Source organism: Punica granatum, chromosome 4 (genome assembly GCF_007655135.1).
Source record: "Punica granatum isolate Tunisia-2019 chromosome 4, ASM765513v2, whole genome shotgun sequence".
Lineage (NCBI taxonomy): Eukaryota > Viridiplantae > Streptophyta > Magnoliopsida > Myrtales > Lythraceae > Punica > Punica granatum.
In genome coordinates, this window is record NC_045130.1 from 20,960,906 (window position 1) to 20,985,521 (window position 24,616).

A 24,616-nucleotide genomic window follows, 5' to 3' on the forward strand; every position below is an offset into this window, starting at 1 on the left:
GAAAAAGATAGTTGATTGTTGGATAGTTGAATGGAAGATTGAAGAAGAAGATGAAAATGGATGGGAGGTGAGGTTGATGGGAAGTGAGGTGTTGGAAGGGGGTTAGAGGAGAGTAGGATTGTGTTAGGATAAGAAGAGGATAGGAAAATGATTGGGGATGAATGTGGATGGGAAATGGGGAAGAGGGGAAGTGTATGTATAGGCATAAGTATGGGAGGATATGATATAAAGTGGATGGGAGAAGTGTGGGTTCCATTGGATGGAAGAGAGAAAGAAGAGAATTGAGATGTTAAAGTCTCGACTGCGCGCGTGTACGGTTTGTGTGGAACGAGCACTCTGCCCATCGTCGAGCGTGGCAAGTAGAGGAAATTTTAGAGTCCAATATTGATAGTCTCCGGATATCCCATCAAGCCAGGAGCCGCAGATGCTCAAGGATCATTTCTGATCCGTTTGAATGATCTGAGCGGAGTTAACAGTTTTGGTCGATTTCCCGCACGTCATGGTCCTATTCCGATCATTTCTATATCTTTTGTTGTCGGGTTCAATCGATTGACTTTTCTTGAACGTATTCTATTGTGTGTAAATAACTAGGTTCATCATTAATTGGCAATGAGATTATCGTATCAATTTCTTTGACATTACTGGAAACTCCTTTCCGCACCAAAAGACAATTCCAAAAATGTCAATGACTCTCATAAGTCATGGGTAACGCCTAACACAACATACCATGACCACCCAAGTAATGACGAATGTGCGATTACGACATTCTCTGAACCAATGACCATATTAACTGTGCACTCAAATCCTTTCATTACAACATCTCAATCAAGCCAGGGTCGTGGTTAATGTCGAACCTTATAGCTGACCTTATGGAGTGTATGGGTTTCCATTCTTAGACCAAGAGGACTAATATAGAAAGTCCTTTCTATTTAAGTCCAACTACCACGGCCAATGATTTCTTGATCAAGAATCAACCTCATATCTATAGGACCTTTTCGCTATTTACTTAGGTTAATGAATCCCGTCTCCTGCTAGCACGACTCATGACAGGTCTCCCACTTTATCTCTAGATGGCAACTCTGAAAATATTATCGATTCAAATGATCGTGCGGAGGGTTCGGTTCCAAAATTCGCCAGGATGATAAAAGAACAGGTAGGAGAACAGACACCAGTAAGTTGAGCATTGCAGTTTCTGGTTAATCTTAAAGATTTACAATTTCCAAATGTCTCAGTCGATGGTGGCCTTGAGACTTTGCGGGATTATCAATCTTCTGAGAAGCCTCATTCTGGGAAGGCGAGTGGTGGGATGTCGAGGAAAGGTGTCGATATTATGACGAGCAAGGTAGAAGATTGTCCATTTACAAAACAATCGAGATATAAATATATATTTTTTACCTCGCTTACACACGTCTTTTTTTAGGACAAGATCAGGGTTGAAAGTCTTATTTCCATCTGAATGTAAGTCATTTCACAGAGGGAATTCAATCGCTCATCTACTGTAACATCTTCCTTTAGGTCTTTACTGTCCACTTCCACTTCTCCACCTCAAAAACCAACGAGGATCTCCACCATTTTAGGATTAAACTTCACCTCTATCCCATCTATAATAAATGCATGCTCACGAATATCAAACTTGTCGATCATCCAAAAAGGCCATACCAATCTGCGATCTTCTGCATTTATATTTGAGGAGGCAGCCAAATCCAAGCTCTTCCACCATTTTATCAGGTTCATCTGAGGAGACATTAGAAAGGGAATCATTATTCTCTTTATCTAATCCTTTCATGAGGTTGAACACAATCTCCATATCACACGGTGCATAGAATTCATCCTGCTCAAATCAACACGAAGCAGAGGTTCATGGATTGGTTCTCCACATGAAGCAGAGGTTCATGGATTGGTTATACTTATGAATTCTAAAACAACATTAGATAATACCTCAAAGTGGATTGCTCCTGTTTCTCCCTGGGACCTGTGTCTGAACTATTTGGGGGATGTTTCCTCTTGGGAGCCATGTGAACCTAATGCATGCGATGTCAGAAACATTACCTATGGAACTCGTTAAACATTTAACCATTTCATCGAACACCTCAAGGATTTACAAAGAATCGAATCAATCATGACTGCCGCTAACTCAATTTGGGAATAAACCAATTTAAGGTTACGATGGGAAGAACATTTACCGAAAGCCCTAGGAAATTGACTGCGGGAAACAAGATGAAGTCGGCAAAGTGGTTGGTTGAGATCGTCGAAGGATCGAGTGGAATCTCACCGTGGGAGAAGAGCTTCAGCACCGGCGACCAAGGAATTCAAACAATGGTAATTGGTGCGACATTTTTAGGCGAGATAACCAAGTCTAATATTTCTCAAAATCCAAAATCTAGACCCATTTAGCTCTGCCCAACATGAATGTTTAGTCAAACAAATTAATAAAAATGAGGGATATACATGAGATTGCTTTGAACCAATATATATTCTAAGTCAGACCAATACATATAAATGTCTACCACATTACATACCCGTTCTAAATCTCATAATGGTTTAGATATTTAAAAAATGTCCATTTTAGAGATGACAAACTGATATATTAGAGCAAATACGTCCCATCGCAGTATCTATCAATTACATTTTACTTTATAATTGTAATGTAAAATAACAACATAGTATTCAGGACCATAATGTTGATTTTTTTTTTGATGAATAAAAGGCCGAGAGGGGCTCCACAGCCGCCATGGAATGTTCCATTCGCCCGAATGAGTAAAGGGCTCGGTGAGACATAACCCACTTAGGTCACCATGATCCCACCAAAGCGCACAGTGGACTAGAACAACTCCCACAAGGTAGAAGACAATGGTCTACTAACGCAAACGCTTTCGTGTTTAAGTCGAGTTTCGACTCCTTGATCTCTCCTTTGGAAGACGAAGTCTGTTACCAACTGGGCTACCACCTTGATGGTCGACCATAATGTTGATTTGCACATGATAATTCATCCTTAAAACCATTTTTGTTGGTTACAAGTTAATACTCTATTTCATCATTGGCTCGATCTAACTCATTGATTGGGTCGAGCCAACATGTGAATCGAGAAAATAATATGCACTTTATGAGTTGGTCTGAACTCGTTCATTGTTAAGGTTGAACCAACATCAACATCTTAAATATTACAATTAATTTTTCATAAATAAAAATCATAATAATTGATTGTGGATATCCCATAATTATAGGGAGGTTGGCTTCCAGTTTAGTTGCGAAGTTAAATCACTTAATTTACTGAAATTTATTATGGGAAGTTATTATATGACCCAAGAAAATCGCAGTTTAATTATAGGAAGTTAAAATCCCTTAATTTACTGAAATTTATTATGGAAGTTGAGATCCGATCCGGAAAAAAAAAATCGCAGGCACTACGAGAGATGAAAGGACTACTCATGTAGCGGGCGAACTCATGTTGTTGTCACCTTCGTCATTGAACTTCAACAAAAGTCAGTGGCCGCAGATAGCCTTAAGGGCGGTCTTACATTGAAAACAATTAAACCAGTTATATGAACCCATCTATTAATGCATAAATCAAAATGAAAACCGAATGTTGCAAAAGTTTGTCGAACAATCCGTGGCAAAAACAAACAGAGTGGCCGCCCCACCGCCGCTAGCCTTTGCGACAGACTTACCTTGAAAACAATTAAACCAGTCATATGAACCAATCGATTAAATCGTAAATCGAGATGAATGCTGCAAACTTAAACTGAACGATCTATGTGCAAAAGCCTATGGTCGCCGCCGCCACTAGCCTTGCAGGCAGTCCTCGAAAATGATTAAACCGATTCTATGAATCATTTTATTAAATCATAAATCGATTCTAGTCCATGCATAGGCATGGGCCTTTCATCTAGTTCAGGCTAACAAACGGGCCATAAGTAATCTGACATTCAGGGTCAGAATAGAGGAGCATCTATCCATTAGCAGAATATTCTGTTCAAAAGATTAGGAGCCAAGTTCTGTTGATCAGAACTCAAATAAACAAATCATTCACAGTTCCATAAGATCATTAATACAGAATTTGCCATATATCTAGTATTCCATTTCAGATGGACTTTCCTGTCATGACGACACCTGACCACCTGAATCAAACCATTGCACACATCAGAATCAACCAAAAGTAATCACAACCTATATAGGAGTAAACATTCTTAAGGCTGTCGGAGACCACAGGAAGGAAATCATGTGAACCATATTGCAAAGACAACAAAGTGAGCGGCACAAGATCATCAGCTGTTGTTTTTAATTATGATTGGAGTGAACTAATTCTGCTAACTATTATTTTTGGTGCAAGTATCATGTCATGCATAAACGATAATACTAGATCACCAAAAACAGAGAACATTAAAATTTAACATTGGACCACGATTTCATATGTCCACGCCCCTGACTAGGCAAAGTAGGAAAAACCACCACACTGGAAAGCTAATACCAAAACAGAGTTTAAAACAGCAACCTGGTCCTTTGAAAAGACAGAAATCCTCTATGATAACTCCACTCCTAACTTTCTGGTATTAAATGTCAAGGAGCCTCTGGTTCTGCCAGATTTACAAAGATCATAAAAAAGCATATCCTTTCTAACTCTACCATGCAAGATCAGTAAACAGAGGTAAACACAAGCATAACTTACCCCCTTCCTCAATCTTATTTACAACATCTGCCATGAAACAATTGAACCTTTCTACTCATTATTTTCTCTTGCCTGCAGGAAAGGTTTAAAACTTTCAAAAACTATGAGAGTAATTACGATGTCAGTGCAAACTATCAGCAAAGATGGAAAAGAATCAAACATATATATATATATATATATATATATATATATAGATATACATTCAGGGGCCACTGAGACTCATTATCTGTAAGGAAACATTACAATTTACATTTGAAACACAATTCACCATAAACAGACAAAAGGCACTAAACAGTTCTTGTAGCTGCAAGTAGTCAATGTCCCGTAAAACAGTTTAGTATGTTGTTACTCTGTTATTTATGAAAATGTAGCTAATAGTTACCAGCTAAGATGAAAGTTATATATGACGAAAAGTTGCATATCAGTTTATTGCTATTCACAATTCATTATTATGTTAATTCAGGTGTGAGGGAGAGAAACTGTCATGCCATGGTCCCTTTCCTCCTTGCTGTAGTATAAGCTTTTTGCTTCTGTACAGTGACGTCACCTCGTGAACCATTTGCCCTTGTCTTGCTGGAAGAAGTATGCGCAGTAAGATCAGTAAAGCATGTCATGATGAGATATGCAATGTTAATGATCGGTGGCAAGGAAAATAATGATGGGATCATGGATCTGTTCAGATCCTTCTCCTTAATCTCTAGCTTTGGTTGGGGGGGAGGGGAATGGGAATCTTAAAAACATGTTATCTGATTCAGTACATATTTTAAGAACTTATGATGCCAGTATTTCACTATCTCTCAGTCCTAATCCTCTGTTGTGAAAGCTTTGGCATTTATGCTGCTAAGGAGTTTGAAACAGAAATACCTAACTAAAATGTAGAAGTGGTCCCCTGTTTTAAGATCTGTTCCCTAACTTCTATAAGTGTTTAATGAGTACATTGGAACCTTGAAGATAAATTCTATTGTCTTCTAGGTTTCAGTGGGGATGCTTTTCGTGCCATGAAATGACCATGATATCACACAAAATACAACATAACAAAATCAAAACTCAAATCTCCAGCAGCTACTCACCGGTGCTGCAAGGAAGATCTCTGGGTCTCCTCTACTAGTACAGTCACCTTGTATGTTCAAATAATAAATAAACAAGATATTGCTTTTTTAGTCCTTACTGTAAGCAATGCTGAGAGCATATAAAAATTAATGCAATATGACAACAAAATATTTGCAGCATTTGAATTATTACAAGAATATAAGAAAGAAATTATAGGCCATTGAATAATATTTCATCTTTTAATGTAACTAATTACCAGTGATGACTTCGTATCGTATTTACTCTTATGCCTCTATACTTCTATATTACAACTAGATCCTACTTTAAACAGGAAAAATCTCTTCTAGCAGAGGATTGACCCATGCAATAAGATGATGACTAGTATTATACTATTATAATTGCAATTACTAGAGAGGAGAAGGGGATGAGGTTCAACTTAGACTTCCAGATTACTAGGGTTGGTATTGCAACCGCTAAGCTATCCACATCTTCCCTGTTCATATTAACTAACCTTGGTAAAGCTACCTGCAAATGTAAAGGTTACAAAACCACAGGTACAAGTTTCTTGCATTTTTACCCCAGCTTCCAAAGAATCAGAACTTCGAGTCTCAGAGCTCTCAATTTCCAAGCATGTTATTTTGGAATCCCCACTATTGAGCGGTGTCTGCTAATCAAGAAACGGTAGTTGTAAGGAGGAATTACCACAAAAGTTTGCTCAACTCAGAACAAATACAACGCAGTGTATATCGTAGAACCTGACAATAAGTTGAAAAATATAACGGCAAGGTGAACAAAATTCCTACAGTTATGGTCCTTAAAAATATTATATATATTTCAAGTAATTGAAATAACTATCTTTGTTCCAAAAACAAAGTTAAAAGCATATCACTATTCCTAGCATCAGTCCAGAACCATATATTTTTCCTTGTTAAGCACCAAAAGTCTAATTGCCTAAACAAATGTAGAAAGGTAATAGAACTTGTAGAAATGAAACAAGTTGTCCTCATGGAAGTCAAAAGCATCATGAGAAATGGCAGGAATTATAGAAAAATTGTGGACATTAAAAGCGAGCAATTTCACCTTGCTAGTATTGTTCTGTGCTTTAAATCCATCGCCATAGCTTGGATGGAAACTGGCAAAAACAACGAACCACCTCAGACATTATGAGAAAAGGGTTCTACAAGATCCATATAAGCAGAGAAATTTCGCACCTTTCCATTGACAATATTAAATTACTTTGCTTTCCCATTTGCACATGTCTATTCTGACAAATCTCCTGCATTTACTGAAATAAGTTAAAAATCAAAGAAATCCCATAAGGGAACAAAAACTCATTAGAACAAACCAATGTTCCCTTTTCAATGCAGAGAAATTCCGCCAGACCTTTAAACAGTGTTGATCGTGACGCTTGGCCCTGGAATATGCAGGAGGTCCAACAGTAACAGCACTGACAGCCTCAGTTATTTCTTTGATAGAACCATCATCTATTCCCTCATTCTGGCTTTTCTCTTGTGGCCGCATCAATATAGTCACCTCACTCATTGAATTACAGGAAGACAATACGCACCGTTCTTTCCTCTGGTTTTGCTTGCTTGAGAGCCTTTTATGCTTGACAGTTGGAAATTCTACAGCAGATTCACCCTCAGGCATGGTGACCCTTTCTCGTTTCTGTCCCAAAATTACCGGAGCAACTTTTTCCAGAGCTAAGATTTTAGTGTCCTGTGGCTTGCCCTGCATGATTTTCAATCTCTTTCATATCTTTTGACTGCTCACAATTTTCTTGAATCTTTTCACCACATTCAAGAATGGTGCTAACAAACTGAAATAGGTCCAAGAGGGATAATTAAGAATCTTATAAGTATTAATTCAGCATGAGAGTTTAGTAAATATACCTCTAAGATATAAGAATTAAAATTTTGGATTATTCTCCTAATAAATCTTTCCCCCCAAGAGTATTCCACAAACTCTTTTGTATTATTAGCCTGCAATCACAGAATGAAGATCTATTGTAGAGGATCAAATGAAAGCAGTAACAGCATATTTTCACGAGATACTTGCCTCACCACATTTTCTATCGGCCTATACTTACTCTATAATATGCAGATGGGAGTAAAACCACATCAGGAGTACGTCCGAAAGAGGTAGAACCATTATTTAATGACATTGCAAAGGACCAGCCAATTTGTGAAAGAATGTGTAGCTTCTACATTGAAAGAAATTTCATTGGTTAGTATAATTGAATCTTGGAAATACCAAGAGAAGATCTGCAAACGTACAGGAGTTCTTTCAGCATCGACAGCATCCTCAGCTTTTCTAATTGCTTTGAGTAAACCAGCCAATGACGAGAAAGGATCAATGACAAGATCCAGATCACCCTTTAATTTATTAGCATCAACTAACGCTCTTATGAGGAAAAAGAGCGGACTGCATTGGAGAAGAGAAGGGGGATCAACAAAAGCTGAATGAGTGTCACCATAAGTATATGCAAAATCCATTATACAAATAAAAAAAATGGTATTTCTATAAATAAAACTACAATGGTTTCAAATAATTTAATTTAATCAACAAAAGCATCCTATATGAAACTAACATCTAATCCTTTCAGAAACTTATCTGTTAAACTGGCATAGTAATAGAAAGAGTACCATTCAAAAGTGCTGTCCTTTTGTACTACCACTGATTTAGCTTTGACCATATTATTGGTCTATCATTGTTGATTGATAAACAAGTAAACTTAAATTTAAAATGAAATGTTGTGTTTCTTAAATATGATTTATTAATTACTTCATTAATGTGCAAGTAACTGGCAAGATCATGCACCATTTGAGGTGCGTCATGATAATGAAAAAACATTATTTGGCATAATTATTGTTAGCTCAACAACAAAAAAATTGTTAAATGCAAGAGTACCTGCAAAAGTGAGCTAATATCTGTTCATCTGCACACTCTTCAGGGGGGAAATCAGCATCATGAGCAAGAACATAAACTAAATAAACAATTATATATGCTGGGTAGCCTGGTATAGCAACTCCTTGCACTGTAGAACTCTGGCAGGTTTGATCTTCCAAGCTATATTCTTTGATGAACTTTGACATATACTTCAAAGACTAAATAAAGAGCATCTTTAGATTGATGATCAAAAACAAATTATTTCAGGTCAAAATTATACTTTAGAAACTCATTCTTTAAGAGATGTTAGCATACATCATTTTGTAAGTCTTCGCCATCTGAAGTGGCCAATGCCAACGCACAAGCATATCTACTGGGCACTGCATGCTCTTTCAGAAGTTTATATGTTTTCTCCAGAAATGATCTCTTAACAAAGGAAGAACAATCCTGGAAACCAAAATAAAACAGCAACACAAAAGTATGAACGACAAAAATATTAATGAGCAGGAAAAAAAATGGAATATCAAAATGCAGGAGAACAAGGATCTATTACCTACCAATATGTTTGACAATCCAAGGAATTTTAAAAATTCTCAGGTGATAAAGGTGACATGCACAAGAATTCTCTGCTGCCTCCACTTGAAGACACAGACAGCGGAGACAGGAAGAAAGTAAAAAGACGATGAAAGTAATTGGTCCAGTGCAAACTATATTGCAGGCTGGACTAATCACTTCCAAACTCCACGAGATTTTATTATTTTTGTTGTAGTCACATACACTTGTTGAATTGGCCAGCATTTCATCATAAAGTACTCAATCCAATTTCCATCTATTATCCCTAAAAGTTAGAATTGTTGCATCTAAACCATTCATCTAATGCAGTTGGTCGCACTTTTAAAATCACCAGACAAATCCTCAGAACTTTGTAGTGTCTCCTCCACCATCATCCAAGCAACCTCTATTAGGCACATTTTAAATAACTTTAAGGTAGGCCTAACCCAAAGGACTAGTGCCTGACCCAAAATGCATTTCTTGCATAGAAAGTTATGGTTGTTCACATATATATGCATAACTTGTACCATGTACCTTTTCAGCCAGTTCATATTGATACAATTCAGGAACACTCATCAGAATTGTACTTCAGCACTTTGTTTTTTCATAAATGGATCAGAGAAAAGCAGCCCAATCTTATAAATAAGCTGTACACATTTTCTCAATTCCACTGTATAGGAGACAATACAAGCATACCTTTACCATTGAAACTGTAAGCGAGAATATTTCAGGGGTTATAAATAGATCCCATCTCTTAGAAAGCCGAAGGACAGATTTAGCTGCAGCCAACCTTATGTGAGCACGATCACTTTCACTGCATCATGAACAATCACGGCATTAAAAATCTATTAAAGTATCCAGACATAGACTTTCATCAGAAAATAAAAGAAACCCAGCAGAATCTAAAACCTAAAAACGAGGGTTCCTATTTGAAGCACAATAAAGAGTGAGCGCAATTTTAAGAAAACAAGAGGGCAGTGAACCTATCAAAGGCCTGCTTGCAAGTTCCATAAGAAAACAACTGTTTTGGCTTACAGAACCATCTGAATGAGAGCCACATTTCACGCTTAAATCAACTTCATTCACTTAAATGTCCATTATTGCCATTACAACTATTCACATGGCTCAACCTCAAGCTCAAACAAGAATAAGAAATTGACAAGTTTTGGTTTTTGCTACTATAATAACCACATACTCCCGACAAAACAAACCGTCGTAAAAATACCAAAGGGTTCAACCCTTCTGATGAATGATCCTCATCAACAAATGTTGAAACATCAATAAGACAGCAATAAGGCAGATTTAAAAGTGGAAGTAAATTGTTCCAGGAATTGAGCTTTTTCCTTTTTCAGGAATCATACAAAGCAGGGAAAAAAAGGAGTTACAATTTGAGCATATATGTATCAGAACAACTATAAGCTAATATGGTGAGTGATAACAATCAAATAAAGACAAAATATTGAAAATCAATAATTACAGTAAAATAGTATAGTGGACTTGGAATAAATAGACATTTCCTCAACCAAAAAGAAAATTTAAAGTTTACAAAAAGAAGAGTCTTCCTAAGCTTTCCAGTAAAATAGATGCTGTTCTCTCATCTTATATGCTGAAAGAAGGTGCATCTCAGATTCAGAAAAATAGAAGCGCAACTGGCTCAACAATTTCTTAATAATTTATATCCACCAATAACCTTGTTATTCCAGAATTAGCTGGAGATGGTCCAAGTAATTCTCCTTCCATTTAGTATTCCAACTATATTTGTTCTATTACAATGCTAGAACTTTACTTGCATGCTCATATTACATCAGTAGGTCTACCAAATTTAGTAAACCAAATCAATTCTTATCTTATAAATACCTTAAAATTGTATCCCCAACAGTATTGCCCTTATGCAACATTTTCTCCAGAATTTCCAGCAGTTGATTGATATTCCTCCTGACATGAGTTCCAGCATGTGGCAAAAAGCTATTGACAAGTGTCTTCAGTCCATATGTCTGCAAAGAAAGAACTGAATCAAGAAAATCCTAGAATACAGAAACTTTTCTTATAGAACAATAAATCTCCATTTCTTTGTTCTTTTTTTAATTCTAAAGCTTTCTGCTACCTTCGCACACTTGAGTCTAACTAAATAGATAACTACAATTTCAAGTTTATTGATGAAAATCTAGGGTGTAATAGTCAGAGTCATCGCAAGGGTAAGCAAGATGCACTCTCCCATTAACTCATTGGTGCACTCCGACAGAACAAGCAGCACGGAAGAACTATAGTCGTTTTCTCATGATTGAAATATCCAAAAGTACTTTGAAGATTTGATATATCAGAAGCTTCCAGAGGAACAATTTGATTTTTGTTCTGCCAGACTAGTGGTTTGACAGGGAATCTCTTATCTTCTCAAGGACCTTACTCACCTTTATATTCATCTTAGGTACATACGTGTATTCTTCATCAGTGAAGAAATATTTCCCAGAAGAAAAATGGGAGGAGGAAAATTGCCTAATTGGAACTGCTAGAAGTATGTTAGTTAAAAGAAAGTCTTAATAGGTATGTTCTAACGCATACAATCCATGCCCAATCATAAAATGATACACAAACAGAGCCGCTCAATATCCAGAGTCTCTGTTATCAAGGCCAGGGCCTTGTTACGATTGACAACCAAACTGCAAGTACAACATAATGACGTGCTGACTGGCTTCTTGGCAACTTGGAAAGTACCACATTAATCATCAACATAGAAATCTCTACTTATGTCTATATAAATATCTATATTTACTACCTATATATAATATAATCACATGAATTCTCACTGTTTCATATAGCCATGTAATAAATTTTCTAACTTGGGTTGATTTCTCCTCAATTTTTTCCTTGAAAAAATCTGGAATTTAGTTCTGGTAAATTCTCTTTCAAAATAAATACTTTTCACATATAATTTATATTGCTTTATTTCCTATCCTTATGCTAGGCCCATGGGCCTCCCTAGCTTTCCATGTAGGGGGGATGTATAAATATCACTTGTACATATTTTCCTATCAGAGTTGAGTTTTCCAACATTATATTGGTAAAAGAAAAACCAGATGCAAAAGTCTAATTTTATGTGCCTATAGTATTTTAGAATGTAGCAAATAAGGACAATTGGATCTCATGCCTAAGCATCACTAGATTCCTCCAAAATATTTGTAGACATGCCCTGTGAGTGAAATTATGAAGAATTTTCTTATTTATTAGCTATTTAATATAATATGTTAATGAGTTAGTTATTTATGTTTTGTCCATTTTACGCCAGCATATGTGTCACTCTTTTTCTAGTTTATCTATAAGACAGATGAATTGTGGTAACAACCTTCACATACACTGAATACAATCTCATCCATCTTTACTATCTTAGGAGCAATTACCTTGCCAAAATTAGTCCTCTAGGACATACATAATCCTTAAACTAGTTATGCCACCAGTATGACTGTCAAGATCAGCTTGATAGAAGAGCTACTTGATGGCTGGGCCTAGCAACCTCAGGATGGTTTTGCTAAAGAAGTACAGAAGTTGCTACAGTTGTAAATGTGTGTGTGTATATATGAGGAAAAAAAATATAAGGTGCAGATTTGGGTACTAGGTTTCGCTAACAGTATGGAACTTACGTAGTAAGCACGGGACGGCATTTTTATTTTTATTGAATAAGAACCTTGAGTTTGTAAAACAGCAAAGGCTAGGCCTGATGAAACCAAGTTGGGCCTTCAATTGATGAGCACTAAATACTAGCGGAGATCATAAATTTTTTGAAAAATTTGGACAAGTCAAGCAATTTCAACAATACCTTCAATTTGCAGAGTTTGCTACATCCACAATTCTCATCTGATAAATCCAGATCATTCGACGGTGTAGTCTACCCAAAGAGAAGCTCAAAAGTTAGCAAATGAATTTCCATTGAAGATTCAGGATCCCATTCACCCATACAGGACACAAACTTAAGTACATATAAGCTCAATACGTTACTAAATGTCAAAGTACCTCTATGAATTGAGTGATCTGTCGATCAAAATCTTCAGCAGTTGAGATAAAATGCTTTGCAATACATCCTAGAGATTGCAACACAGTGGGCATATTTACCCCACTATGTAGTGAATACAAAAGTTTCTGGATAGGATGGAGGAAACATTATGAGTAACATCACATAAAAAGAAGCAGACCACAGTTTCTTGTGTTAGAATGGAAAAGAAAACTAAAGAGACTTACATAGAGTAAACAGAAAAAAGAGAACAAGGCCATGGACAAGTTAATTTGTCAATTAGCTGAGTTCAAAGATACAAATGCGAGGACCAATCATGCCTAACATTTTGCACTGCAAAAGTCCACCTATTGAATTTTCACACCTGCAATGTGCATGTTTACCTTGCATAGTTCTGATAAAGCAGATTCATCAGAAGGTTGCATAATTGCTGCAATTGCAGAAACAGCCGATTTGGCTTGTCTACGAGATCCCGAGATGCATGTTCTCTCCAGAAGATGATAAATATCACTACACAGAGAAGCAGCCCAATTGAACCATAAAAAGTAGGAAAACATTTGTGGCATCTGGGATTATCTAAATAACAACAATCACAAGCAATTCCTATATCCTGCAAAATGAATCAGTGTATATAGATACTTTGCGATATTACTAAATATCAAAGTCGTAGGGTGATCCCTTCTTCCAAATTGGAATGGTAGCACCAAGATGACTGCAACATATAGCTAGCTAGAGAAAAGGCCTGCACTTCGTTACAGGTCTAATTTTCTGCTTAAGTGATTAATAACTACATAAATGCAGTTAATTAGGAGATAATTAAATCATATTACAGATGAATTAGATCAGAATTTTTGTCCTTCTAAATTAAATATTTCTTGTCAGTTATATACAAATGAATTTACAAATTTTCCAGTTATATTGACATTGTGATTGTTTATTTATAATTTATTAAACTTTAATCAAATTTAATGTCATTGTAGTTTTTTATGTCTAATTGATTTACACGTCTATACTTATCAATATACTATTTATGCACAACAAAAATCATATATCAAGTTATACAAAAATATATTAGTTGCATACGTTTATTTTATTTGTTTATTATATTCATTTAGTTGATATTGCTGCCATACGATCTTCAACTTGTATCCTTTGATTTCTCAGCATTGACGGCAGCATAGTGGCCATTGCAGCAAGAAGAGCATGTGAAAGAATATTGCTTAATCTTTTTATTTACAATAAGGAAAGATGTGAAGATAAATCTGTCGAGGCGGTGCAAAATGTGGAAACTTTTGAAAAATAAAATAAGATTTGTGTGACAGTTATCTTTTGTTCTTGCGAGCAGTATCTCTGTCCACAGTGTCCTCCCACTTCCTGCCGCCTCACTGAGATATTTGTGAATGTTATCGATTGATACTATTGAATTCGTAACAATGAGGAAAAGCAAACAGCACTCACCCTGTTGCCGCCTTAACCTCAACTGACAATATTTAGTTTGTGGAATAACCAAAAGCAATCACCACTTGAGAGTGGGAAAGTGAACTTACAAAATGCCCGCCATATCTCTCCTTTACCCTCAAATAAATAAATATATATATATATATAGAGAGAGAGAGAGAGAGATGTGAGAGAGGCATAGGAAGATGCACTAGAAGAATTTAGAGTTGCTCAAGTTCATAGTGCATGCAATCATTAGACTTGTCGTGAAAAAGCTACCAACCCATGCAAACACTTGAGCTAATAGAATAGAGTTTGGTCTTGATAATCTTAACTTCTTCCAGGAAAAAATGGACAAAGATATCAAGGTAAACAAAAAGCTGAGAACTACACTTCTGACATACAGAAAATCCGAATCTATAAACAAGACCAGAGATTTCCAAGCAGCAGGCAGAGATTTGCAGCTACAGCAATCACCATCTCTGGTCTTGAGAACTCACTTCATTGTTTTCTTTTCTCAATCATAAATAAAAAGACTCATTGATATGGCACCAAGAGGATAGACCCTATACAAAGCACAAAAGAGATGACTAAATGTATGAAAGAACTTCCAAGAGCATGGCAAAGAAGCCACCGTGTGTAGAAACACAAACTACTATATTTCTGATTGTACGGAAAAGCAAACAGCTATTCTTGTTTCCATCAAACTAGCGTCACATTATTCACTTCATCCGAAGCCCCTTCTATTCCTCTCTCTCCATGATTTCCAAAAGAGACAAACGATATTAAGCATCTTCCTCTTTCAATACAGATCCCTAGCCATGCTATGAGCTCCCTATCAACTAAATATAAACTGAAGCAGCGGTGTCGTAGCCCACACTCATCAATTGCAGACAATGCATTTCATAAGTTAAAAGACTATGTATAGCGAGAAGAGGATGGTGAATTGATTCAAGGTCATCCAAGATCTTTCCATACCAATGAAGGTTATAAATAGTCAAAAAATAAGGCTATTCCCAAGCAAAGAAGCACACATTTACAGGAACTCCCCTCTGCCAGACCAACTTGCACTGGAAGCTAGCACTACCTATTCTGAAATCCACCCCAGCTATCTTGCAAAAAGAAATTCACCAAGAAGTCGCTTGAAGTGACAAGTTTCAAAGCTAAAAAGATTTTATGACTTCAGATCCATTCCTGACTTCTGAGCATGACGTGAGAGATGGATATCCTGAGATCCTCCACGAACCTCCTGCCCCAGATGTCTCTAACACTCACTTCAATTGTTCTCTTTTTGTTTCAGACCTTCAAGTTTTCTGTATTTTTAATTTTTTCATATTTTCATTCCCCACTTATTCTTGTGATGATTATCTTTTGAAATTCTTACAATTGCCTGATTGAATACAGGTACTTCCAGGATTTTGAGGCATGGTCAATGAAAAAGAATAATTAAAACATACAGCATCAGCATAAAGAATCAATGGTGATTTTTCTACTTTAAGGAAAGCCGTGTTGCAGGTGGCGACTAAACTTTAGGAGATGTTGATGAAATTGACACAATCGCGCATGTGCAAGCACACATTTTTTTTATAATAAGTGGAATGCAACAATTACCTGAGTCTAATGGAAATCTGGGAGCCTGCTTTTGCTAATGCATCCATAATTTCATTAGTCATTTGCTCGTTCTTCTCTAATATAGTACAAAGCTTCACTTCTGAACCTCTTAAGAGGGAAGGACAATAATCAACAACAGCCTGATAGCATGCAGTAAGCTCGTGTCAGCAAAAGTAAGATTATAAGATGATCTTAAAATATGCCAGTACGCATATTTCTAATATCTGATAATTCATGACAACAACTCCATTGTCTCCTCTAAAACAGAGTTGTCCAGCTAAAAACAATTACATTTAGCTGTAGCACAAAAATATTTCATCTCATTTCAAATAAAAGCAAAGAAAGACATCATGCTCTTACCAGAAGAAGTTTGGCAGCAGCTTCCTGATGTGTGCATCCAAAACCATCAGAAAGGTAGTCTAGAATATGTTGCACATGTTCTAAGCTGAATATATTGAAGGAGCACTTTGAACTGACTGAACTTAAAAATTCAACCTGTGAACGTCTCTCTCTTATCCTCTGTAAAAATTCTTCCTACAAAATCCCATAGTGAAACATAACACGTTAGCATTACGAAGAACTAACGCAATGACATAAGCACACTGTCATGCACAAAAAAATGAAGAAAGATTCTGCATATGCAGAACGAATCTTCTACTTCTTTAATTAATTGATGCATATAAAGTTTAGCAGACCGACAGATTGCAAGTCACTTATACCGCATGCTGCTAAACACTTGCTTGATAGTCACTATCTCTACCCTTTTTTTCATATAATTCTCCAATCCTAACCATTATTGTGATTAGATCTTCATCCTTCTCTTCTTTCAAACACCCTAGCTCACCCCAAATAAGTCCCGTTCCAAGTAAGTGGGCATGAGTTTCATAAGATCTGCTCATCCAATTCTTGATAATCAACTTTAACTTCATACTGAATGCTAGTTTCTAGGACCATTGTTAGTTCACTGTTCACAAGAAACTGAACACCAACAACCACAGGCCATGCATTAGATGGACACAAGCTCAAAACAAAAGAACAATTTGAACTTTGAAGATTCATGACTATGGCCATGCTCTTATAGATACCATACAAAATTAACTTGGGCAGGCACTTCAAAATCACTCTGAACAGTGAATTTAGATATAACAGAACTTCCAATTTGTACCTGCTTTCTGCGAAAACATTGAGTGGCAGCATTAATTTTCGTACAAAAAGGGAAATTGATATCAACTGACTGGATACTTTTTAATTCAGTGAGCAACAAAAATTGAATTAATATTGAAGAAATGGATTCTTATTAGAGCAGATATTCTAGTACAGAAGATAGAACTTTCTAATGCTGGCTTCCCCTCAAATTTAGCGAATATAAAATACTTTTTTCCAGCAAGAATAAATAAAAATAGTTAGCTCCAGTTATCCAGAAGGAAAAGTAATAATAGAGGCAATAAACATACCCTTGTGTTCAGAGCATTCACAATTGACATTTCATCTAATAATTGAGAGAGCACATTGAAGATGTAGCTATCCTTCAACTGATCCAGCATATAGAAGCTCGCTTCTGCTTTGGCAGGATCAGGGAATGATGCAGACAATTTCTTAAATAGGAGTCTAACTTTCTTCTCCATTTCATCTGAACTGACCTCCTGCTTTATAATGTGCATCAATGGCAAGCAACAATCACTAACCATTGTACAAACAGAAAGAAACAAATAATATATTCTTAATGCAATAATTATGAGCCATGCTGATTATGATGTCATTCCAAATTGAAAGGTTTAAAAAATAAGAATTTAATAGAAGGAAAAAAATATTTTGACAGTTCAGAAGAAAAGGAAGATGGATGACATACAAATGAATCAAAGAGGTTTTCATCAAATATTGCTCATTTGATCAAATCATTAGAAAATCGGGTGGCAACATCATTCTCTAGTTCAATAACACAGAAATGGCAAAGAATGTGGCTTCCTAGAAATATACCATATATGACTAGAAAATTTAATATAAAAAACTAAAAAGTTAGATGGTGACTAAACCCCATGTGTGAAAGTAATGTTCAGAAGGGGATTTGAGCTGGGGCGGCTGTGGGGTGGGGGTTCACCGCCATAGGAAATTTTTAGGAGATTTAAGTTGAGCTAGGATTCAGTGCCATCAGAACCCTCTGTACTGCAAGATGCCTTACCTCCATCAAAATCCAAGACTAGCGACTCGGTCCAAATTTGGAAGATTACAAAAATAAAAAATTAAATACAAAAAGTAAAAAATAAAAAATGCAGCAATTCTAGTTGCGAGGAAACCTGTTATAATGCCAGAAAAACCACCAAGATATGCCTTGACCATAAGAGACTGAAAAGGCTCCATTATGAGTTATTGTCTATGCTATTACAAATGGGGAGAAGCTTTTTATTAATCTAATGTTCCATTTTCTGAAAATATCCTTCATCCAACAGGATCAAAAAATAAGGGCCTTTAGATTTAAGGTTAGTCTTCTAAATTTATCTTTCACTACTTCTCTCAACCCATTTTTTCTCCTAAGAATTCTCCCACTCTTTACCCTTTCCTGTCTCAACTTATGTCATAATTCCCTCCCTTTCTTATTTTATTATCATAATTCTATTTAATTATTAATTATCAGTTTCCAAATTGAATTTTCATGAATTTCTATATTGGTTAGAGTAACGTTGAGTTTTAATAAGTTACTGTCAAAGTTAATTTTAAAAATAAACATACTAAAAGAAGGGTTTTTAAAATTTCATATATAGCTTGCTTTTGCATCCATTCTCCGCAGACATCAGAAGTAATAGGCTATGCGTTGGCATATGCAGCTATGAAATGCTTCCAGCACTGCATTTCCATGGAATTTAAAGACAGGGCAATATTGTATAAGGGCACAATTCCATTATCATGTCTAAGAAAACAAAGGAAAGGCCAACACTCAGAGAAAGTTGCCTAAGGGAAGGAAGAGTCCAGTATACAGTACGCAGTGCACTACTACAACTACTAGTAGCCATCTGAGGTAATGACTTCATATTCTTTTCGGCTCAAAATTTAATATTCAATATGCCAACCAGCAGAGAGTGCATGTAAATACCTGACAAATTATTCAAACATAAAGACAGCACATGGAACAACCAAAATTGGTACCTTTTCTTTCCTCCGTAATCCCAAATACCGCTGCATCTCCAATTGAAACCTGATAAAAGAAATCCATGACTAAACCCATTCCTTCATTTCTACAATTGTGAAATTAAATGCTAGTTACCTTCGTTTCTGAGACAAAATAGAGTTCAATGCCTTCAAATGTGGAGACTCAAAAAGAGAAAACATGTGAATCCAATGCCTCGTAATTTCCAATGGTGTCAAGACAGGAAATAGCTCCTCAGCAAGAAGAAGCTCCACCTCATGGGATCTGAAGGATACACAAAGATAAAAGTATATATAAGATACTGCAAATTATGTTGTTTAATTTAGAGGAACAAAAGGTGCAAAAAAAGCATACCTGAATTCCTTACAATTTTTAACATAGCAAAGCATCAAGACTTTACATGAAATCTGCTCAAAGTGATTACTGATAGTCATGCAACCCTCTGAGCACTTGCTGCAATAAACTCGATACACTTCCATCAATTTCCATAATGCCTTCTTTCTAACAGAACTCTGCATTTAAGAACTTCCATCAACTTCTATAGTTGAGAATTGACATGCGAACTGTATAATTCTAGAACTTGCAAAATAAGGCGTACACTTTTATCACGAAGCCTTTCTGTTGATTCAACTACCAGTTCACGTGGGACAGCATTCATATTAGATATAGCAATATCACAAATAACAGTCACTGCCTCTGTTCTCACTCGATCTTCAAGATCCAACAGCCGAGCTTCAAGCGCCACTGCCCATTTTGTAATAACCAAAATGAGTTAGATTAGAATTACAAACTAGTACATAGAATAAATTTCCATGTTAAAGCAATGCATTGAAATGTTAAGTTGCTTACAAAGAATTTTTTGTACTTCACTACCGGAAGGATTGGCCATAAAGAAACCTTTTACACATTGTAGAGCACTAATTCTAACTTCCATAGATTTGTCAGAGAATCTATTTAAAAATTCCATGAAAAGACTATGGTAATCCTGAGTTGCAAGGTGTTCAAGCTCAGCAAAAATCCTTCCAAGAAGCTGTACAGCTTTTCTTCGAACATCGGCATCATTGTTCTACAATAGCACAAAAAAAAACCTAGGTAAAAATCTCCAGAAAAAGCGAGTACTAGAAACCATCCAAAAGAAGAAATTCTTATTCCAGAAAGAAAGGCTCCAAAAACATAAATATAGAGTCCATACCAGCAACTCGTGCAATATGTTTGGGATGATAGCAAAAAGCATTTGAGGAGCGTTCACAAATATCTTGTAAATTATTTCATGATATGATTTTCTGAGTGCACTTCCTTCTGTCTCTTTCTCAAACATGCAAGAAGTAAGAAACCTGTGTATGAAAGGTTTTAGCTTTTCACAACACATTTGGATGATGGAGACAGCAATCTGGGAAGAGGCAGATGGTACACCCTGTAAATGAATCAAGCATAGGTAGCATTCGTGAATAGACTAACTCAAGAGTCCAAGTTTGTACAAGAAGCCTCATGTGAAACCATCAAAGGCAACTTTTATGACGGACTTATGCTAATTTTCGAGGAGAAAATTCAAACAATTGATAGATTTTACTTACATGATAGTTGAGAAACAAAGCATTATAAAGTATTCTCGTTCCATTAGCTGTAGCTAAACATTTCATATTTCCTCTGACTATATGGAGCAGAACCATATTTAGAATGGATAACTTCTAACAAATATAAAGGTAATCTACACAGGATTATCAACACTTCAAACAATTAAATTTCAAAGAGGATCACCACACCTCATTGATTTAACTCTGAGAAAACATACAAATAGAGTTTAAAGATGATCCTGAAAACACATGATTGATATTTTTCAGTGATCTTGGCAGTAACATTTCTCACTGACGTATGTGTCTAATAATAGTTGACATATTCTATCAGATGCTAATCCATTTGCCCTTGCAATCCTTCTTTGTTGCATATCATCAGCTCACATGGCATGCAGTTGCAGGCTAAAAACTGGATCCAAACTCGAAGATGTCTCAAAGAACCTTGCCAAGGCAAATGCAAAGGTAACAATGAGAGATCAATTCACTGCTTACAGCAATTTTCCTTCCTTTTTTTTATCTTTTTTTTTTGGTTTTGCTCACAACGCATATAGATTTGACTGACAGTGCACTGTTGTTAAAGCATAAAACTTAGTACTGCCCCTTGCTACGATAATGACTATCATGATGAATTTGCAAAATTTCCTCCAACAAAAGTAGGTATCACAAGTTGCCCATAGCTAGGTACTACTAACCAACCAGAAACTATATGAACTGATCTTTCAAGGACCCCGATCACATTATGAAGTATTAATAACAAAAAAAATTACATCGATGTCTTGTAAACTAGTGACCAGCAGAACAAGATAATGAACATGTTCCAATAGCAAATACCTTCTCCTCCTTCAGAAGATTTTGCAAAATTACTTCCAGGAGTTCATCTGAAGCATCCTCATTAATGATTTGTTTCAATATTGACAAGATATTCTTAGTCAAACTCCGTTCATGTTGCTCCCTGTTGAAGGAAAGAAAACTCTGTCAAATAATACCTCCTGAAGGACAAGATACTGTTTAACAGAGTGGGAGGCTGGGGAGAGAGAAGACTTCATTACTAGTCAAAAAAATGCAGCAAAAGAGAATTGGCCAAAACCATTGATGATATCAGTTCCACCTTAGCAGTAGCACCTAAAATTCTCTAAGAATGAAGAATAACTAGGTATCTCTAATGGAAAATGCAGTATTATCTTTAAGGTGTTTAATAAAGCTTCTGCAAGAACAAAAACAACTGACATTACTGTCCATTAGTTGCATGAAATAGTTTAATGCCACTCTACTAGCATGTGTATTCATATGTCAGTTTAGACTAAGCAAATTTCACAATAGCAATGATGTTTAGTACAGCATTTTATTGTCTTCAGTTAGACATTATACAGAGATGAAAGAAGTTCCTCTTAAAGTTCAACCAAGAGAAAAGCAAATAGTATCATCTTTGACATTAGCACCAAACTTCGGATCAAGAATGACAGTGCAGATATAACTGACTGAAAAGGGAGAATAAACAGAGAGGGAGAGAGACCCAACCTAGCAACAGAGAAAAGAACCTTGAACATTTCAACAATTAAATTATAGCATTCGATATCCAGCATTATCATGCATAATCCAAGCCGTGCAAAAGTCTCTAATATTTTTGCTCTCTTTGAAAAATATGGGCTCTCCATGTCTGCTAGATCTGCGAAGGTGCTGACAATGAGTTTAAATACAGCCTGCAAAGAAAATATTGCATGTTAACTAGAACTCAGAATGTAAATTTAGATAGAATAAACAAAAAATGCGAAGTGATTCTCATTGAGACAATGACTACCAAGGATGAATCCACAAATAGAGGCGGAGGATCACATAAACATTAGATAGAACATTTACCAGCAGAGAATCTTCTTCAAATGGTGGTTCAGGAGCCATGATCCGGAAAAGTTCAGTTGCACATATAGTCACCAAAAGTCTAACATCCTTGTCCTTGTGCAGAGCAAGATCATTCTTAGTAAATGATTCTATTAGAGGTTTCAAGGCTGTTTCAACCTCTTTTGACCTCTCAGCAGATTCTACTGCTGAAGGTTGCTCCACTTGCGACAACTCATTGGCAGCTTGCTACAAAGATAATGCACAACAAGATAACATATGCTTGCCATTAACTAGTTGAAAACACATCCAGTTTATAGATATGAGGAAAAGAGAAAACTAGAGAACTGTGCTATAAGTAAACAAGATGGTTTTGGCTAACCAACATTGATACGACAAACTCTACGAAACCATATTCATAATATCATACATGGGCATATACCTATGAAGACTTTCAGGATAGAATGCAACAACCACTATATTACATAGTTGGTAGTGCTCTTTATCTTACACGGATAGAAACCTTGCTTTAGCAGGAGATATCACATTATAAAACTAGATTTCAATAAGAATTTCTCATGAACGCGGCATGTACACAATCTCCTAAACGAAAAGCCTCAGCATCCTAAGTAAAAGGGGTTATCCAGATTTCATCAGTACCAGTAACCCACAATGAAAAACTTGATAATGCAAAGCCTCCTCCACAAGGGTCGCTGAACCCCGGAAGGAAGAAGGACAACGCGTAAATTTGCCATAGTTCACCTTGCTAAATCACCAGAAAACATGACATCTACATCAATTGAACCCGGAAGATATCGTGAGAGAAATTTTCCGGAGGAAAAAAACAAATTAACAATGTAGCTGACGGGATTCTTTCGCCCTAATGCTCGTGAAAAATTAGCGGTAAAAAAGTTACTCAAAAACTCCAAGCGGCGAAGCAGATTCGGCAAACGCAGTAACATCCGGATGTGGGGCTTACCCGGAGATTCTTGACGAGGAAATCCTTGTTGAGGCGAGACTGCCGGACGATCTGATTCCCGATCCGGGAGATGAGCCCAAGAACTGAGTCACTCATATCTGCAATTCGGATTGTGAACGGAAAGCGGGAGATGAGGGTATCACTTTCATCCAGTGGAAGGAAGAAAGAACGACCGTCACTCAGTAGGAGTGTGTGCGCGAGTGCGGGAAGAGAGAGAAAGAGAGGGGGGAGAGAGAGAGAGAGAGAGTCGCCTATACCGTTCGCCCGTTTAAGAGAGCGTTCTCCCGCCCTCCTCCGGCCCTGGCAGATGTTGGGTGATGATATATGGATTTATTACAAAATGCTCCCTGTAGTTTGAAATGAGTCTCAAAATGCTCCCTTCAATTTCATAGGTCTTCTCATCCATATATAATACATAATTGTAAAATGGAAAGAGAGAGAATTAACTTTGTCGCTCCAATCTTCAGACTTTCAACTCATCATGGTCCGACATTTCACATGCCTCATGACATCAATTAATCACTTTCATTTATTACAGACCGAAATTTATCAAACCACCATATTAGTTAAACTACCATATTAATTAAACAATGATAATTCTCAAAAAGAAAAGAAATAACATAACGTTAATTGAATCCATGCACAATACAATAGAATTATCATCTAATGATCTATATATAATATAAAACATCAAATCATCTTTTGGAATCTGCCAGTTTACTTAAAAATTACACCATAACTTTTAATTCATAAACTTTTCAGTTACTAAATAGAAAAGAATAAATTTTCTTTATATGACAACAAATAAGCGTATTTGAAATTAAAATTTATTACATGGTTGATATTTATTAACCCACCACATTAATTAAATCATGAAAAC

The 24,616-nt window shown here is 36.2% G+C and overlaps 1 protein-coding gene and 1 long non-coding RNA gene across 12 annotated transcripts; both read right to left on the reverse strand.

Annotated features, from left to right (window-relative positions):
- Positions 1 to 1,372: 1,372 nt before the first annotated feature.
- LOC116205292 lies at positions 1,373 to 2,475 on the reverse strand. Its single transcript, XR_004156491.1, has 3 exons — positions 2,184 to 2,475; positions 1,939 to 2,021; positions 1,373 to 1,734 (listed from the first exon to the last, which is right to left on the reverse strand). It is a non-coding gene; the product is annotated as an uncharacterized LOC116205292 (long non-coding RNA).
- A 1,431-nt stretch (positions 2,476 to 3,906) lies between these two features.
- On the reverse strand, positions 3,907 to 24,019 carry LOC116204801 (sister chromatid cohesion protein PDS5 homolog A). Of its 11 annotated transcripts, none has more exons than XM_031537113.1 (32): positions 23,737 to 24,019; positions 22,782 to 23,006; positions 22,443 to 22,624; positions 21,756 to 21,876; positions 20,543 to 20,764; positions 20,200 to 20,416; positions 19,949 to 20,094; positions 19,705 to 19,862; positions 19,468 to 19,614; positions 19,350 to 19,398; positions 17,663 to 17,854; positions 16,704 to 16,742; positions 16,569 to 16,592; positions 16,209 to 16,348; positions 13,544 to 13,670; positions 13,163 to 13,288; positions 12,969 to 13,037; positions 11,015 to 11,151; positions 9,854 to 9,971; positions 8,921 to 9,052; positions 8,627 to 8,823; positions 7,993 to 8,140; positions 7,806 to 7,919; positions 7,609 to 7,698; positions 7,100 to 7,447; positions 6,928 to 6,992; positions 6,797 to 6,848; positions 6,228 to 6,380; positions 5,737 to 5,783; positions 5,155 to 5,239; positions 4,667 to 4,738; positions 3,907 to 4,118 (listed from the first exon to the last, which is right to left on the reverse strand). In XM_031537113.1, exons 1-31 carry the CDS (start codon positions 23,830 to 23,832, stop codon positions 4,718 to 4,720), a joined length of 3,987 nt encoding a protein of 1,328 aa, XP_031392973.1. In that variant the 5' UTR covers positions 23,833 to 24,019; the 3' UTR covers positions 3,907 to 4,118; positions 4,667 to 4,717. The 11 variants fall into 11 exon arrangements, with proteins under 11 accessions (XP_031392973.1, XP_031392971.1, XP_031392965.1 ...); XM_031537111.1 differs by adding an exon at positions 4,493 to 4,574 and having other exon boundaries at positions 5,214 to 5,239; positions 16,569 to 16,742; XM_031537105.1 differs by adding an exon at positions 4,493 to 4,574 and having other exon boundaries at positions 16,569 to 16,742.
- Positions 24,020 to 24,616: the final 597 nt, after the last annotated feature.

What these genes read in the sequence shown, in the direction of transcription:
- LOC116204801 (XM_031537104.1), bottom strand. Translation starts at nt 23,832, where the DNA reads ATGAGTGACTCAGTTCTTGGGCTCATCTCCCGGATCGGGAATCAGATC. An exon ending in ATTTTGTCTCAGAAACGAAG is followed by an intron (nt 19,399 to 19,467) that starts GTAACTAGCATT and finishes TTCTTTTATCAG; the next exon opens with GTTTCAATTGGAGATGCAGC. An exon ending in CAGATTTCCATTAGACTCAG is followed by an intron (nt 13,671 to 16,208) that starts GTAATTGTTGCA and finishes TTCTCTGTGTAG; the next exon opens with TGATATTTATCATCTTCTGG.